General features: G+C 41.8%; 1 protein-coding gene across 6 annotated transcripts in view; it reads left to right on the top strand.

Annotated features, from left to right (window-relative positions):
• COLGALT2 (collagen beta(1-O)galactosyltransferase 2) overlaps positions 1-10,882 on the top strand; it is a 100,838-nt gene extending 89,956 nt beyond the window's left edge. For 5 of the 6 annotated variants that reach the window (XM_032136519.2, XM_058430644.1, XM_058430642.1 and 2 more), the window contains 4 exons: positions 3,982-4,114; positions 5,225-5,352; positions 8,770-8,976; positions 10,529-10,882. In XM_032136519.2, coding sequence (XP_031992410.1) covers positions 3,982-4,114; positions 5,225-5,352; positions 8,770-8,976; positions 10,529-10,805 — 745 coding nt within the window. In that variant the 3' untranslated portion in view covers positions 10,806-10,882. Of the gene's footprint in view, positions 1-3,981; positions 4,115-5,224; positions 5,353-6,939; positions 7,055-8,769; positions 8,977-10,528 lie in introns of those variants that run through there. The other variant, XM_058430643.1, reaches the window with a different exon arrangement.
• Positions 10,883-13,438: the final 2,556 nt, after the last annotated feature.

The raw sequence follows: 13,438 nt of genomic DNA on the forward strand, positions 1-13,438 counted from the left end.
GATCCACATTCATTCTTTTGCACATGGTTATCCATTTGTCCCTTCACCATTTGTTAAAAAGACTTTAGTTTCCCTCATAGAATTGCCTTGGCACCATTGTAAAAAATCAGTTGCCCATAAATGTAAGGGTTTATTTCTGAACTCTCAATTTTATTTGATTGATCTATATGTCTATCCTTATGCCAGTACTATACTGTCTTGATGACTGTAGCTTTGTATGTAAGAAGTATAAGTCCCTCAATTTTGTTATTCTTTTTCAAGTTTGTCTTAGCTATTCTGGGTCTCTTGCTTTTTCCATATGAATTTTAGAATTAGCTTGTCAAGTTCCACAAATAAAGAAAACAGCAGCTGGGATTTTAATAGGAATTGCATTGAGTCTGTAGATCAACTGGGAGAATATTTCCATGTTAACAATATGAAGTCTTTTGATTCATAATCATGGAATGTCTTTTTATTATTTAGATCTTCTTTAGTTCTTTGAATGATGTTTTGTCATTTTCGGTATACAAGTCTTGCATTTATTTTGTTAAATATACTCGTAAGTATTTTACTCTTTTGATGCTATGGTACATGGAACTGTTTCCTTAGTTCTATTTTCAGATTGTTCATTGCTAAATGAATAAGAATACAATTGATTTTTGTATATTGATCCTGTATCCTGCAACCTTGCTGAACCCTTTTTATCAGTTCTAATAGTACTTGTGTGAGTATATTCCTTAGGATCTTCTACATACAAGACCATATCACATGCAAGTAGAGATAGTGTTATATGTACCTTTCAAACCTGGATACCATTTATTTCTTCTTCGTGTCTAACTACCCTTGCTAGATCATCAAGTAAAATGTTGAATAGAACTGTTGAGTGTAGAGTTTCTTGATTTGTTCCTGATCTTAGAGGGAAAGCATTCAGTCCGTCACTGCTAAGTATGATGTTAATTGTGGGTTTTTCACAGATGGCCTTTATTGGGTTGAGGAAGGTCCCTTTTAGTCCTATTTTGTTGAGTATTTCTATCATAAAAGGGTGTTGGATTTTGTCAAATGGTTTGTCTGTGTCTATTAAGATGAACATGTGACTTTTGCCTGTTAATATGGTACGTTACTTTGATTGGTTTTCACATGTTAAACCAAACTTGCAACCTTGGGATAATCCTGGGACCCATTTGGTCATGCTGTATATTTCCTTTTATAAATTGCTGGATTCTCTTGCTAGTATTTGCTTGAAGATTTCCACATCTATATTAATAAGTGATATTGGTCTGCAGTTTTCTTATAATGTTTTTGGTTTTGTATCAAAATAATATTGGCTTCATAAAATCAGCTGGGATGTGTTCCCTCCTCCTCTTTTTTTTGGAAGTTTGTGAAAGATTCATGTTAACAATTTTTAAACATTTGGCAGAAACCCCTAGTGAAGCCATCTGGTTCTAGGCTTTTCTTTGTGGAAATTTTTTTTATTACTAATTAAACTTCTTTACTTGTTATTTATTTATTTTCTATTTCTTCTTGAGTCAATTTTGGTAGTCTGTACCTTTCTATCAATTTGTCCATTTCATCTAGGTTATCTAATTTGTTGCCATACAATTGTTCATAGTATTATCATAAAACCTTTTTTACTTTCATAAGGTCAGTAGGGGTGACCCCTGTTTCATTCTTGACTTTAATAGTTTGAGTTTACTTTTTTTAATTCATCAGTTTAGGCAAATAATTGGCAATTTTGTTGATCTTTTCAGAGGACTGACTTTTGGTTTTGTTGATTTTTCTCTATTGTTTTTCTATTCTCTAGTTCATTTATTTGTACTGTAGCGTTTATTATTTTCTTCCTCCTGTTTGCTTTGGGTTTAATTTTCTCTTTATCTAGTTTCTTAGATGGATGGGAGGATTATTATTTGAGATATTCTATTTTACTATAGACATTTGCAGCTGTAACTATATCTCCAAGTACTATGTTAAGTGTATCGCATAAGTTTTGGTATGCTGCATTTTCATTCATCTCAAAATATTTTCTAATTTCCCTTGTGATTTCTTCTTTGACCCATTGGTTAGGAGTGTATTGTTTAATTCCACATTTCAGAATTTACCAAGTTTCCTTTTGTTATTGATTTTTAATTTCATACCATTGAGGTTGGAGAACATACCTTGTGTGATTTCAATCCTTTTAAGTATACTGACACTTAATTTATGACCTATATGGTCTTTATGGTCTAAAAAATGGTATTTCTTAGAGAATGTTCCATGCACACTTGAAAGTGTATATTTGGCTATTGTTGGGTGGAGTGTTCTATAGATGTCTACTAGGTCTGATTGTTTTAAGATATTATTCAAGTCTTCTGTTTCCTTGTCTTCCTCCTGCCTAGTTCTATTATTGCAAGTGGGATATTGATGTCTTCCCCTATTATTGTTGAGTTGTCTATTTCTCCTTTCAATTCTTCCAGTTTCATGGTTCTGAGGTTCTGTTAGGTGCATATGTATTTATAATTGTTATGCCTTCCTGATGGATTGACCTTTTTTTTTTTTTGAGATGGAGTCTCGCCCTGTCACCCAGGCTGCAGTGCAATGGTGCAATGGTGTGATCTTGGCTCACTGCAAGCTCCAGCTCCCAGATTCACACCATTCTCCTGCCTCAGCCTCCCAAGTAGCTGGGACTACAGGCGCCCACCACCACACCCAGCTAATTTTTTGTATTTTTAGTAGAGATGGGGTTTCACTGTGTTAGCCAGGATGGTCTCGATCTCCAAACCTTGTGATCCGCCCACCTTGGCCTCCCAAAGTGGTGGGATTACAGGCGTGAGCCACCACGCCTGGCCCAGATTAACCTTTTTATCATTAAAAAATGTCCTTCCTTGGCTCTAGCATGAATTTCGTCTGAGATTTATTTTGTCCAATATTAGCGTAGCTCTACCAGCTCTCTTGTCATTGCTGATTACATGGTATATCTTTTTCTATTCTTTTACTTTCAACCTATTTTTGTCTTTTAATCTAAAGGCTGTCTCTTATAGATACCACATGGTTGTATTAATTTTTAAAACTTACTATGCCAAATTCTTCCTTCATTGCAGTGTTTTATTCATTTGCCTTCACTACATTTTTTTCCAGATCCTTAAGGTCAGCCAGAGGTGAAAGACTAGGGACTTTTCAAATTTTTCCTGGGCATGTGGACAGCCTCGAATATGCCTGGGGCCTTCTAGATTCTCAGGGTATTTTGGAGCAAATCAAACTCCCTATGGACCTCTTATTCCTCAGTTTTCCATTTTAAGTTTTTTGGTGGGCTTCTTGTTAGCATCAACTGATAATGCTTCTCAAACAACTGTAATGTTAAACAGTTGTTGCTCATGGGTTTTGACAAATGCCCTGCAGATAGTGCTGTTCACAGAAAATGAACTCTGAGTCAGGTCAAATCAAGACAAGCTCTGAGAATGTAGCTTTTCAAGGAGCTACTGGACAGGTTGAATAGAGATTATTTTCTGGGGGCAGGTCTTTAGGAGAGTCTCAGTCCATTTTGTCCCTGCCAGTGGCTTCTGGGTTGGTGGGGTTTGCCGCTATCTTAGTTGTGAGGCTACTGGTTTTCAAGGCTTTTGTAGGGCTGGGGGGAACAGGTTAAGATTAGGGCAGCTGTGAACTTCACAAAGCTCAGTGTTAACAGAGATTCAGCAGTGGGTCTTGATCAAACACTCCTTGGATTATTGCAATACTTTAGCTAATTTCCATAGGAGTGTACTTATTAAATGTTGTCAAAAAACTGATGATGCTTAGAACTATGTTGGGCACTATGAGGGATACACAAAAATATGATACCCTCTTGTCTTCCCAGACCTCATAATACTAGTGTGACACATTAGCCCGGAAGAACTTGTAAGGAATAAAGGGAAGCCTCTCGGTCTTTGTCTGTGTGGGGGAGGGGTGTTTGCAGAACTAACTCTCTTTCTCTAGCCTTTGTGGTGGGGACCTTTAATTTGTTAATTTCCAGACGTGTTTTCTATGATGCAGGGCACTCAACACAAGCCAGCTGAAGGCACTGAATATTGAAATGCTGCCTGGCTATCGAGATCCCTATTCCTCCAGGCCTCTAACGAGGGGTGAAATCGGCTGCTTTCTCAGCCACTATTCAGTCTGGAAAGAGGTAAATAATGCTTTATTCAGATTGCAGTTTTATGATGAGGAGAAAGGAAAGCAGGCTATCGTAGGTGAATTAGGGCCAGATGTAAAGTGAGCCCGCAACTGTTCTGGAAATGTGCGTGAGAGCTGCTCCTACCTTGTGTCTCTCTCTGACCTAAGAACAGCAACAAAGGGGCAAGGAGGAGTAGCTTTGGTGCCTCTTGGGATGGTGACGGGGGAGATACCCATGTCCTATGTGCCACACTCTTATTAATTCATTATCATCATTAGCAGGAATGCCTTCTATTATACCTATTGTGACATCACTTATTAAGTGATTTTATACAAGAAATCACACAGAAGTCATGTGAGGTGGGTTGGGAAGGACAGACCGCCTTTACCCAAGAAGAAATTATTAAGTGGCTTGTCCAGGTAAGAAGTGGCAGAGCCAGAAGTGGAACCCCTGTCTTACAGATCAAGACATATCTGGAGCGGGTATTGGTGTGTGGGGTTCCTGATAAACAGTCAGTTTCCACAACCAAAGAGGAAAGTCCCTGAAGAAAGCCCCCTTGAACACTTTCTCTTTCAATGATTCAGTCTATGCCTGCCTTTGTTTTCTTTAAACTTTAAGTGAAATGTGATAAATAGGTATAAAAGTATATAGATCAAAAAATACAGCTCAGGGAAATTTCACAAACCAAACAACACACCCATGTTAATCAGTACACAGATCCAGAAGCAGGTAACCAGCATCCCACAAGCACCTCCCCACCCCGTGCTTCCTTCTAGTCACCAGTCCCCAAGGGTAGTCACCATCCTGACTTCTAAAGGCATTGAATAGCTTTACCTTTGTTTGTACTTTCCCTTATATGAATGGAGTCATGCAGTATGTGTACTCTACTAACATGACATTTAGGAGATTCACCTATAACGTTGCATTTAATTGTGGATCATACATCCTCACTGCTGTTGAATATGCCAGTTTATTTATCTATTCTACTGTTGATGGCCATTTGCTTAGATTCCAGTTATGAATCTATGCTACTAGACTCATGACTTTTTAATACTTATTTATCTAATAAAAATTGGGTATCAAACTTTTCATAGGGTATCTTCCTACTGATGACTTTTGCAGGTAATTGATCGAGAGCTAGAGAAGACTCTTGTAATTGAAGACGATGTGCGTTTTGAGCATCAGTTTAAGAAGAAGCTGATGAAGCTGATGGATGACATTGACCAGGCTCAGCTGGACTGGGAACTGATGTGAGTGACAAGATGATCTTATGAGAGGGCTCTGAGAGGCACTCAGTCCTTTCCAATGGGCAGAGAGCCCCACCTCCACAGCCAGTAGGAGATACAGCTTAAGCTTCCACTTATCTAGTTTTCTTTCCATAAATGTTCTCAGAAATAAAAGTGGGTAGAGGTTAGCCACTGGATTTTGCATCCTTCTACTCTTCAGGGTGGGAAACTGTGGAAGATCATCTGAGACCTGGAGTCAGCCTGCAGATCAGAGACCTTCAGACAGAACCAAGGTGTGGCACTGGGCACTTACTTAGGAGCACAGCAGAAATCCCACCCTCAAGCAACGTGGCACATGGAGTGGGAGTGAAGCGGGAGAAGAGGTCATTTATTCAAGTGCAAAAGTCCTGTGTCATATTTAAGCCTCAGCTCCTGGGACAGCAGGTTGCCTCTGCAGCTTCTGAGAAGGTGGGAGGTTAGAGGGTCAACCATGGAGCTCCTCTGTTGGGAAATGGGGCTGCACAAACATGGAGAACATGGACAACTAGATTTGGGAAAGGATCTGAGGCTGTTGCAGGAAAACCAGGCTCACCAAGGGAGTGCTGGCTCTGAGATGACATTTAGTTAATGTTCTTTGTCTACTGTCTGGGAATTGAGCGGCTTCTACTTTCTTCTTCCCTTCCCTTTCATTTTTCCTCTCCCTCTATCCCTCCCTCTTTCCTTTCTTTTTCTTCTTCCTCCTCTGCCTCCTCCTTCTTTCTCTCTTTCATTTTCTTTTTAAAACAAATGACACTTTCAATTTCTCTCCAATGAAGCAGAAAGTTCCCAAGCATTGTGTTTGCTCCCAGCTGTGTGTCAAAGGCAATTCATCAACTCTGAGCCTGCTTCTTTGGAGCAGCTGCAGCAGAGGAGCTGTCCCTGCTTCTCCCACCTGCAGGCGCTATTTAAGTGTGGACCCAGGTGGAATACTTGTTCCCTCAGAAAATGGGCCACTCTGAGCTCAGAAGAAACCTAGCAATGGCTCAACTAATGCGTCACTGTGTAATAAGAAGACACCTATGCCCTGTCAGATGTCAGTCATGTGGTCATGTGGTTAGATTTGGCATTCTGCACAGTCCCTTGAGATCACTGTTTCTTCCTGTATCCTCCAGAAGTTGCTGCACTTCAGCCTTTCTCAATGAATGGCTCCGCAGCCTGTGGTTAACGCCTCACAGGCCTGGAAGCTACTTGATGTCCACGTGACTTGTATAAAGGCAACTTTCACTTAAGCCTCATAATCACAGAAGACTCAGGCAATCTAAGGTTTAGAGCTGGCATATGTTCCCGTTCACACGTAGTTTGGTGGGTGCATTTCTCAGGACAAAGTACCAGCAGATCCAAGAAGGAAGAACAGTTGTCTTGATAAGGATACAGGAAAAAAAATGTTTTCTAAATTTCACAGGTTGATCAAGTCAAAATATCCCCTTAAAATCTATTATATAGTCTTAAAGAACTATAACAGTTTTAAATTGTACCTGTTATTTTCTAAAACAATAAAGAAACAAATGTTACTTAAACCTAAAACATGAAAGGTAATAAGCTGTTCATGATTGCCACATTGCATCTTTCCAGGAAAAGAAAATAATAAAAGGGAAGAATAGAACAAGTCATTGGAATCATCGAGGGAGTATTGTTCAATAGAAATATAATGCAAGCCACATATGTCATTTTCAATTTTCTAGTGATCACATTAAAAAGGTAAAAATAAATTAGGTTAAATTAGTTTTAATACATTTTATTTAACCAAATATATCCAAACAGTATCATCATTTTGGTATGTAATTAATATTTTAAAACCATTAATGACATAGTTTACCTTCTTTTTTTTTTGTACCAACTCTTCAAAATCTGGTATGTATTTTACACTTAGAACACATCTCAATCCAGAAGCTAAATTTTCAGCTGTTAAAGTAACCTGGGCCGGGTGCAGTGGCTCATGCCTGTAATCCCAGCGCTTTGGGAGGCCGAGGTGGGTGGATCACGAAGTCAGGAGATTGAGACCATCCTGGCTAACACGGTGAAACCCCATCTCTACTAAAAATACAAAAAATTAGCCAGGCGTGGTGGCGGGCACCTGGAGTCCCAGCTACTCAGGAGGCTGAGGCAGGAGAATGGCGTGAACCCAGGAGGTGGAGCTTACAGTGAGCTGAGATTGCGCCACTGCACTCCAGCCTGGGCGACAGAGCGAGGCTCCGTCTCAAAAAAAAAAAAAAAAAAAAAAGAAAAAAGAAAAAAGTAAACTGTAGTCCTACCAAAACAATGAACTTGTTTCATGGAAAAAATATATATATTTCACACAGCTTCAACATTTAAAATTAAATTAATTAAAGTTAGAGCATTAACTCAGCACCTCTATCACTCTAACTCCTCTCAAGTGCTCGATAAGAGTTTTCCTTCCACTGGATGAGACATGAGAGAAGCTCAGACTCCGTAATCTGAAGAGACAGTGGCTGGGCATATATGTTTGTTGTCCTCAGAAGAACTGAAGGTCGAACATAGACTTGTTCTGCAAATCCTGGAATGCTTTCACAAGGGGGAATCCCTTGAATGTTGAAAGAGATTGTTTCAGGGCAAAATAGAGGAAGCACTGCTTTACCTGGCAGGCAAGAAGGAGGCAACTCCTCAAATTGCTCCAGTCAAGCCCAAATCAATAGGTTCCGGACAAAAGTAATGGAGCACAGATCCTTGGGTAGACTAGGGAAGATGGGAGTGGCCAAAGGTGCATCCTGGGTTGTAGAAGTTGTTCAAGGAGGACGGAAGGTGCCTGGGGGGCCTTTCTCGGAGCAGCATGTCTGGGAGGAAGCCTGGCCACAGCTGGGCGAGTGTGAGGCAGGAGAATGCCTGTCAGGAGCTGTCATTCATACTCCCCAAAAGGAACCCCTTAGGGCCTCCCTTGGGTTCCCAGAACCTTCACTGCAGACTGACTCTTTCCCCCAGCCTATTTGGTCCTGTGTTTCCCACCAGCACTCGGAGCACTGTGCAGAAGGCATCCAAGGCTGACACTCTGGGGACCTGAAGACAGCAGCCTCAGGATTCTCCCATCTGGCCTTTTTTTGTGCCTTTCCAACCTCTGTAAACACAGCTAGAAGCCCCAGCCCATCTTTGAGAAATGATCTGAAAGATCTTTTAATCTTACTACATCTTACTTTCTGGCTTGAAAACAGTCCACTAGGCGGGAATAGTGGGGGTGTTGATAAATGGAGCCAGCAAAATGGCCCCAGTGATGGCAGATGGCAGTCATGACTGGTGATTGGATCCACTTTGGGATGTGATACATCATTTAATGACAGAGAGAGCCAGTCCAGGATTTCAGAGGTATCTATGTAAACCAAAGCTGTGCTCCATCCTTATCATGGCATAATAGTCCAGGTGAAATTTTTCTCCTCTGCTATTTCCTTACAGTTATATTGGTAGGAAGAGGATGCAAGTGAAGGATCCAGAGAAAGCAGTGCCCAATGTGGCAAACCTAGTCGAAGCCGACTATTCCTACTGGACCCTGGGCTACGTCATCTCTCTGGAAGGAGCACAGAAGCTGGTTGGAGCCAATCCTTTTGGGAAGATGCTGCCAGTGGATGAGTTTCTGCCAATCATGTACAACAAGCATCCTGTGTGAGTCTCCCTGAACTGCCTGCCTTCCCTTGGGCACAGCCTCTTCGTGAATTATGCTCTCCGTTTCTGGTAGTACTTGATATTTTCTAAAGTTGTACTGCTTTCCTAAATGATCTTCTCATAATTATGATTAAGAGAGCCTAACTCAGGTGATTTATCCCTTTGTACAGATGGGAAGGTGAGGCAGAGATGGTGTGTCCTGACCAGAGATTCTTGTAATATCCAGTTTGTAGTTGAACTGAATGTAATGTGCTTGGTCCCCTCCTTGTCTTTGCTCTTCTTATTTCCATAACCTCATACACCTCAAGGTGAAGGCCATCTTGCTAGGCACCTCAAAATTTCCAGTTCCTTTGGCTCAGGTCATTGTATACTGTTGGCTAAGCAGAGATACCCATTTTTGCACAGCTCACAATCTGGTCAGGAACCCAGACTCATGAACAAGTCATCACGATATATTGTAATTCCTGCAATCACAGGGGTGTGTAAGAGGTTCAGGGAGTGTGGACCTGATACCTGAGCATGATGCCCATGGAAGAAGGGCAATGTGATGCTCAGGGCTCCCATAGCCCAGGAGCTTACCCTGACCTAGTGCTTATCAAAAGGTGTGGCAATTAATGGTTTACCTGTCAATCTCCCCAATAAACTATAAACCCTTTGGGGCAGTAACAGTCTTATGCCTCTGTGTTCTTAGAGCCTAGTCCAAATGCTACACATCACAGCAGCTCCTCAATCATTAATGAATGATTCCTGAATTCATTAATGGAGCAGTATTGGTTCTAACCTTGGCCCCTTCTCTCAGTTGCTGGGTGAGCTGGTCACTACATGATCTTCATTTTAGCTGTTGAGATTTCCTATGCTGCCACCAGTTCATTCTGTCTCTTGTCCTCAGTAAAAATGGAGCTGTGTGCCCTCTTGTATATAACATGTCAGAGACTGATTTTATCTCTGTGTCCTGGCAGAAACATGGAGGTCAAACCATTATCCCCTAAACAAAAAGGAAATTACCACATTCAGATGTCATCTCATGTACTCTGCACAGGAGCCCTGGGAGGAAGTCCAAGTCATCTGTCTCCTTTACACCTGTTGGAGCCAGAGTGGTGAGCAGGGAGCTAGGGCACAAAGCCAAGCCTGCGTGCCTCTAAGCCTCCACGTGCCACATGCCCCATCACTGCTGTCCAGATCTGAGGTGTCTCATTTATTAATTCAAGAGCAGGGCATTTTTTGTAAAGTGATCATATTTATTTATCATTATGGTCTAACAGGGCTTACTTTTTAACTTTTGGAGTCAGACCTGAAATTCATCTTTTAAACTGGTCTATCCAAATACGTCAGAAATGTTCTGATTTGTTTGCTTGGGAGCTTGTCTTTGGAAGGCTTTTAAAGAAATATTTGTGTTTGTAGGCTAAAGTTTTTCACAAATGACACGATTTAAATAATGAAATGAACTCATGACAATTTAAGAGGAAACCAGGAGGGCTCCTTCACTTTTTGTCCCTGTTCCATAAGTCTTCTTTCCGCCCTCTAATGTGTCCGGCCACCTTCTTGTTTTCAGAGCTGAGTACAAGCAGTATTATGAATCCAGGGACCTGAAAGCCTTCTCTGCAGAACCCTTACTCATCTACCCTACGCACTACACAGGCCAGCCGGGGTACCTGAGTGACACGGAGACCTCCACCATCTGGGACAATGAGACAGTGGCCACCGACTGGGATAGGACACATGCCTGGAAGTCCCAGAAGCAAAGTCGCATCTACAGCAATGCCAAGAACACAGAGGCCCTGCCACCGCCAACCTCCCTGGACACTGTGCCTTCAAGGGATGAGCTATGAAGGCTCCCTGGGAGTGTGACCCACATCAGTTCAACATCCTCTGTTTTTTCTAAAGGGCTATTCATCTGTTTGCTCCAGTTTTCTGTTTTGTTTTGTTTTTCGTGGTCACAGTCATCTAACCAAAGTGATCTAATGTGATAGATCGAAATTAACATATTTTTGACTATGGAAGGAAATAAGGAAATTCAACCCAAATTTCCCAAGATGGCTAAAAGACAGGTTTTCTGGAAACTGTTAAGATAAACCGTAATCCAGTCACGTAATTCTTCAGTTCACGACCCATGTGATACTGATTCCCACATTAAGGTTGAACAACATGGCTCAGAGTCTTGTTCAAGAGAAAGTGATCACCAAGCTGTCCCATCAGCAAATAGGTAGTCAAGGCAGCCAGGCCAACTAGACCACACTTATTGGTCTAGTTGGTCCATTTTATGTGACAGATGTGACTTGAAAAGTCCAAACCAACTGGACAACCTTCATTGGTCTAGTTTGTCCGTTTTATATGACATTGAAAACTTGTGTATGCAACGTTTGGGGGACAGGAATCAATCATTTAAAATCATATTTATTTGGCTTTTTATTTAAAGGATTCTGTCACAAGTCTTACTGAAAAGTAGATTTTTAAAAAAAATCTTAGTCCCTGTTATCCAGTAGGGATGGGTATTTGGGTCTGGCTGAGACTTGGCCTGTGACCATCATGGCAGTTGGAGCTCTCATATAGAGGTGACTAGTTTGCCATGTGGATATAATTTAGTAGATATTTGACAGTTTGTGTAGGTATTTGAGGGAAAAAACTCAATGTTTGGCTTTTTTATTATGGCCACTTGAGTCGGGATGCTCTATTTATAAAGATAAATGTAATATATAAAGGGTGAGGACTGGCTGTGCATCCTGCCCTGTCCCGGGTTTGCGCGCTGCTACAGAGCTTCACGCTCTCTGCTCCACCCCTTAGCCTGGGAACCCATGGCAGGTGTGAGTTCTGTGAGTCACTGCTAAGAGACAGAGCACATTTTCAGGCCAGCAACTATCCTTGCCAGGGTTTTTTCATTATAGTTTGAATTATTTATTTTACAAAATGGGTGAAGACATTGTCTTTAGGATAAGGCAGAGAAACAGATGTTGCAGACTTCCACTGCACCCGGGGCAGTGGTGGGTGTGGACACGTTGGTTCGGCAATCTGATTCTCCTGAATTTCCCAGCCAGGTTCTTCTGGGGAGGCCTGTGGATGGGGGATTTGAACTATTTGGAAACAAATGATTCTCTATCTCAGGTGAGAAACCTGGTCAGAAACAAAGGGCTGGTCAACTGATTTAGGCCGGCAACCAGGGAAGCTCTTAGAATCCCGGGCAGACACCCTTTCTCAAAAGATATCCCCTAAGAGTCCTTTCTGCTTTCTTCACAGATTGATTTTATGTAAAATGCAGAGTTGGACTACACGATTTCTTCCCACTCCACAATCCGTCATCCTAATATAGATCATGGTGGTTTCCCTCAAGTTTATGTTCTCATGCCCTCAATCTGTAAATTTTTGTCTCCAGAAAAACCCTCCCAGGCATCCCATACCAGCACCGTTCCTCGTCAGTGTCCATCACCATGCAGCCATATGGGGGGCCATGCACACCCCAAACCCTGAGCTTCACACTTAAACTCATGGGGAGGGCCCTTCAGAGCAGAGTCCACAGGGGAGTGGTGCTACATACGCAAGCTTAGTGTACGAGTTTGATGCACTTTAAGCCAGACACCTTCAGTTCACTCCCCATGTGATACTGATTCCCACATTAAGGTTGAACAGCATGGCTCAGAGTCTAGAGAAAGTGATCACCAAGCTGTCCCATCAGCAAATAGGAAGTCAAGGCAGCCAGGCAGCCTCACCTCCCCAGGTGAGGGGCGGGTCCCCAGTTTAGGATGATAGGCAGCTTGCCTTCCACCAGACGCCAGCCTTGGCCTTCCTTCTCGACTCACTGTGGGTACCCTTCTACACTGACCAGCAAGCTAGGCCATTAGAGGAAAGGGAACTCACCCAACTCTAAATTGTGCCACTTAGACTTAGCTGTCAGTGTAACTTCTTTTCCCACCCACCCCTAGGAAAAACAGAAAGAGCATCTGGGGAGCGAGTGAAAATTCCTTAGGTGATTCCTAAGATTTCCTTGGGTATCTGGTTTTTGTTTTCATATCTGAGTGTGTGCGTGTGTGCATTTGTGCATGACTTTGATGATTTTTTTAACGGGGTGGGAGGTGGCTGGGGTGCTGGGGTTGAAGGAAGTTTGGGTTGATTTTTGTGTTTTGTTTAATAGAGAAGTTTTTTTTTTTTTTTTCCTGCTCCCCTGTCAGCTGGTCTGACAGATTTAAGAACTCTCATTCTTAAAAGACATTGGACTTAAATTCTAGCATTTTAGACTAGGACTGTTCTACTGTGAAGAAAGTTCTGTCTCCTTTAGTCTGGTTTGTTTCTCCCTGCTCAGGTCTAGAATCCCAAGCAGTGTTCTTTTCTGGTGAACATTGTGAGCGGCAGATGTGACTTTTTTTTTTTTAAGTCATCTCTTCAGCAATCCAGAGGTTCCTTGATCTCATTATTTGTCCTATCTCTCCCTTATAGTCCTAAGCCAAGACATTTGACCTTTGCAGTGTCATGT

This window comes from Hylobates moloch, unplaced genomic scaffold (assembly GCF_009828535.3).
Source record: "Hylobates moloch isolate HMO894 unplaced genomic scaffold, HMol_V3 SCAFFOLD_18, whole genome shotgun sequence".
Taxonomy (NCBI): domain Eukaryota; kingdom Metazoa; phylum Chordata; class Mammalia; order Primates; family Hylobatidae; genus Hylobates; species Hylobates moloch.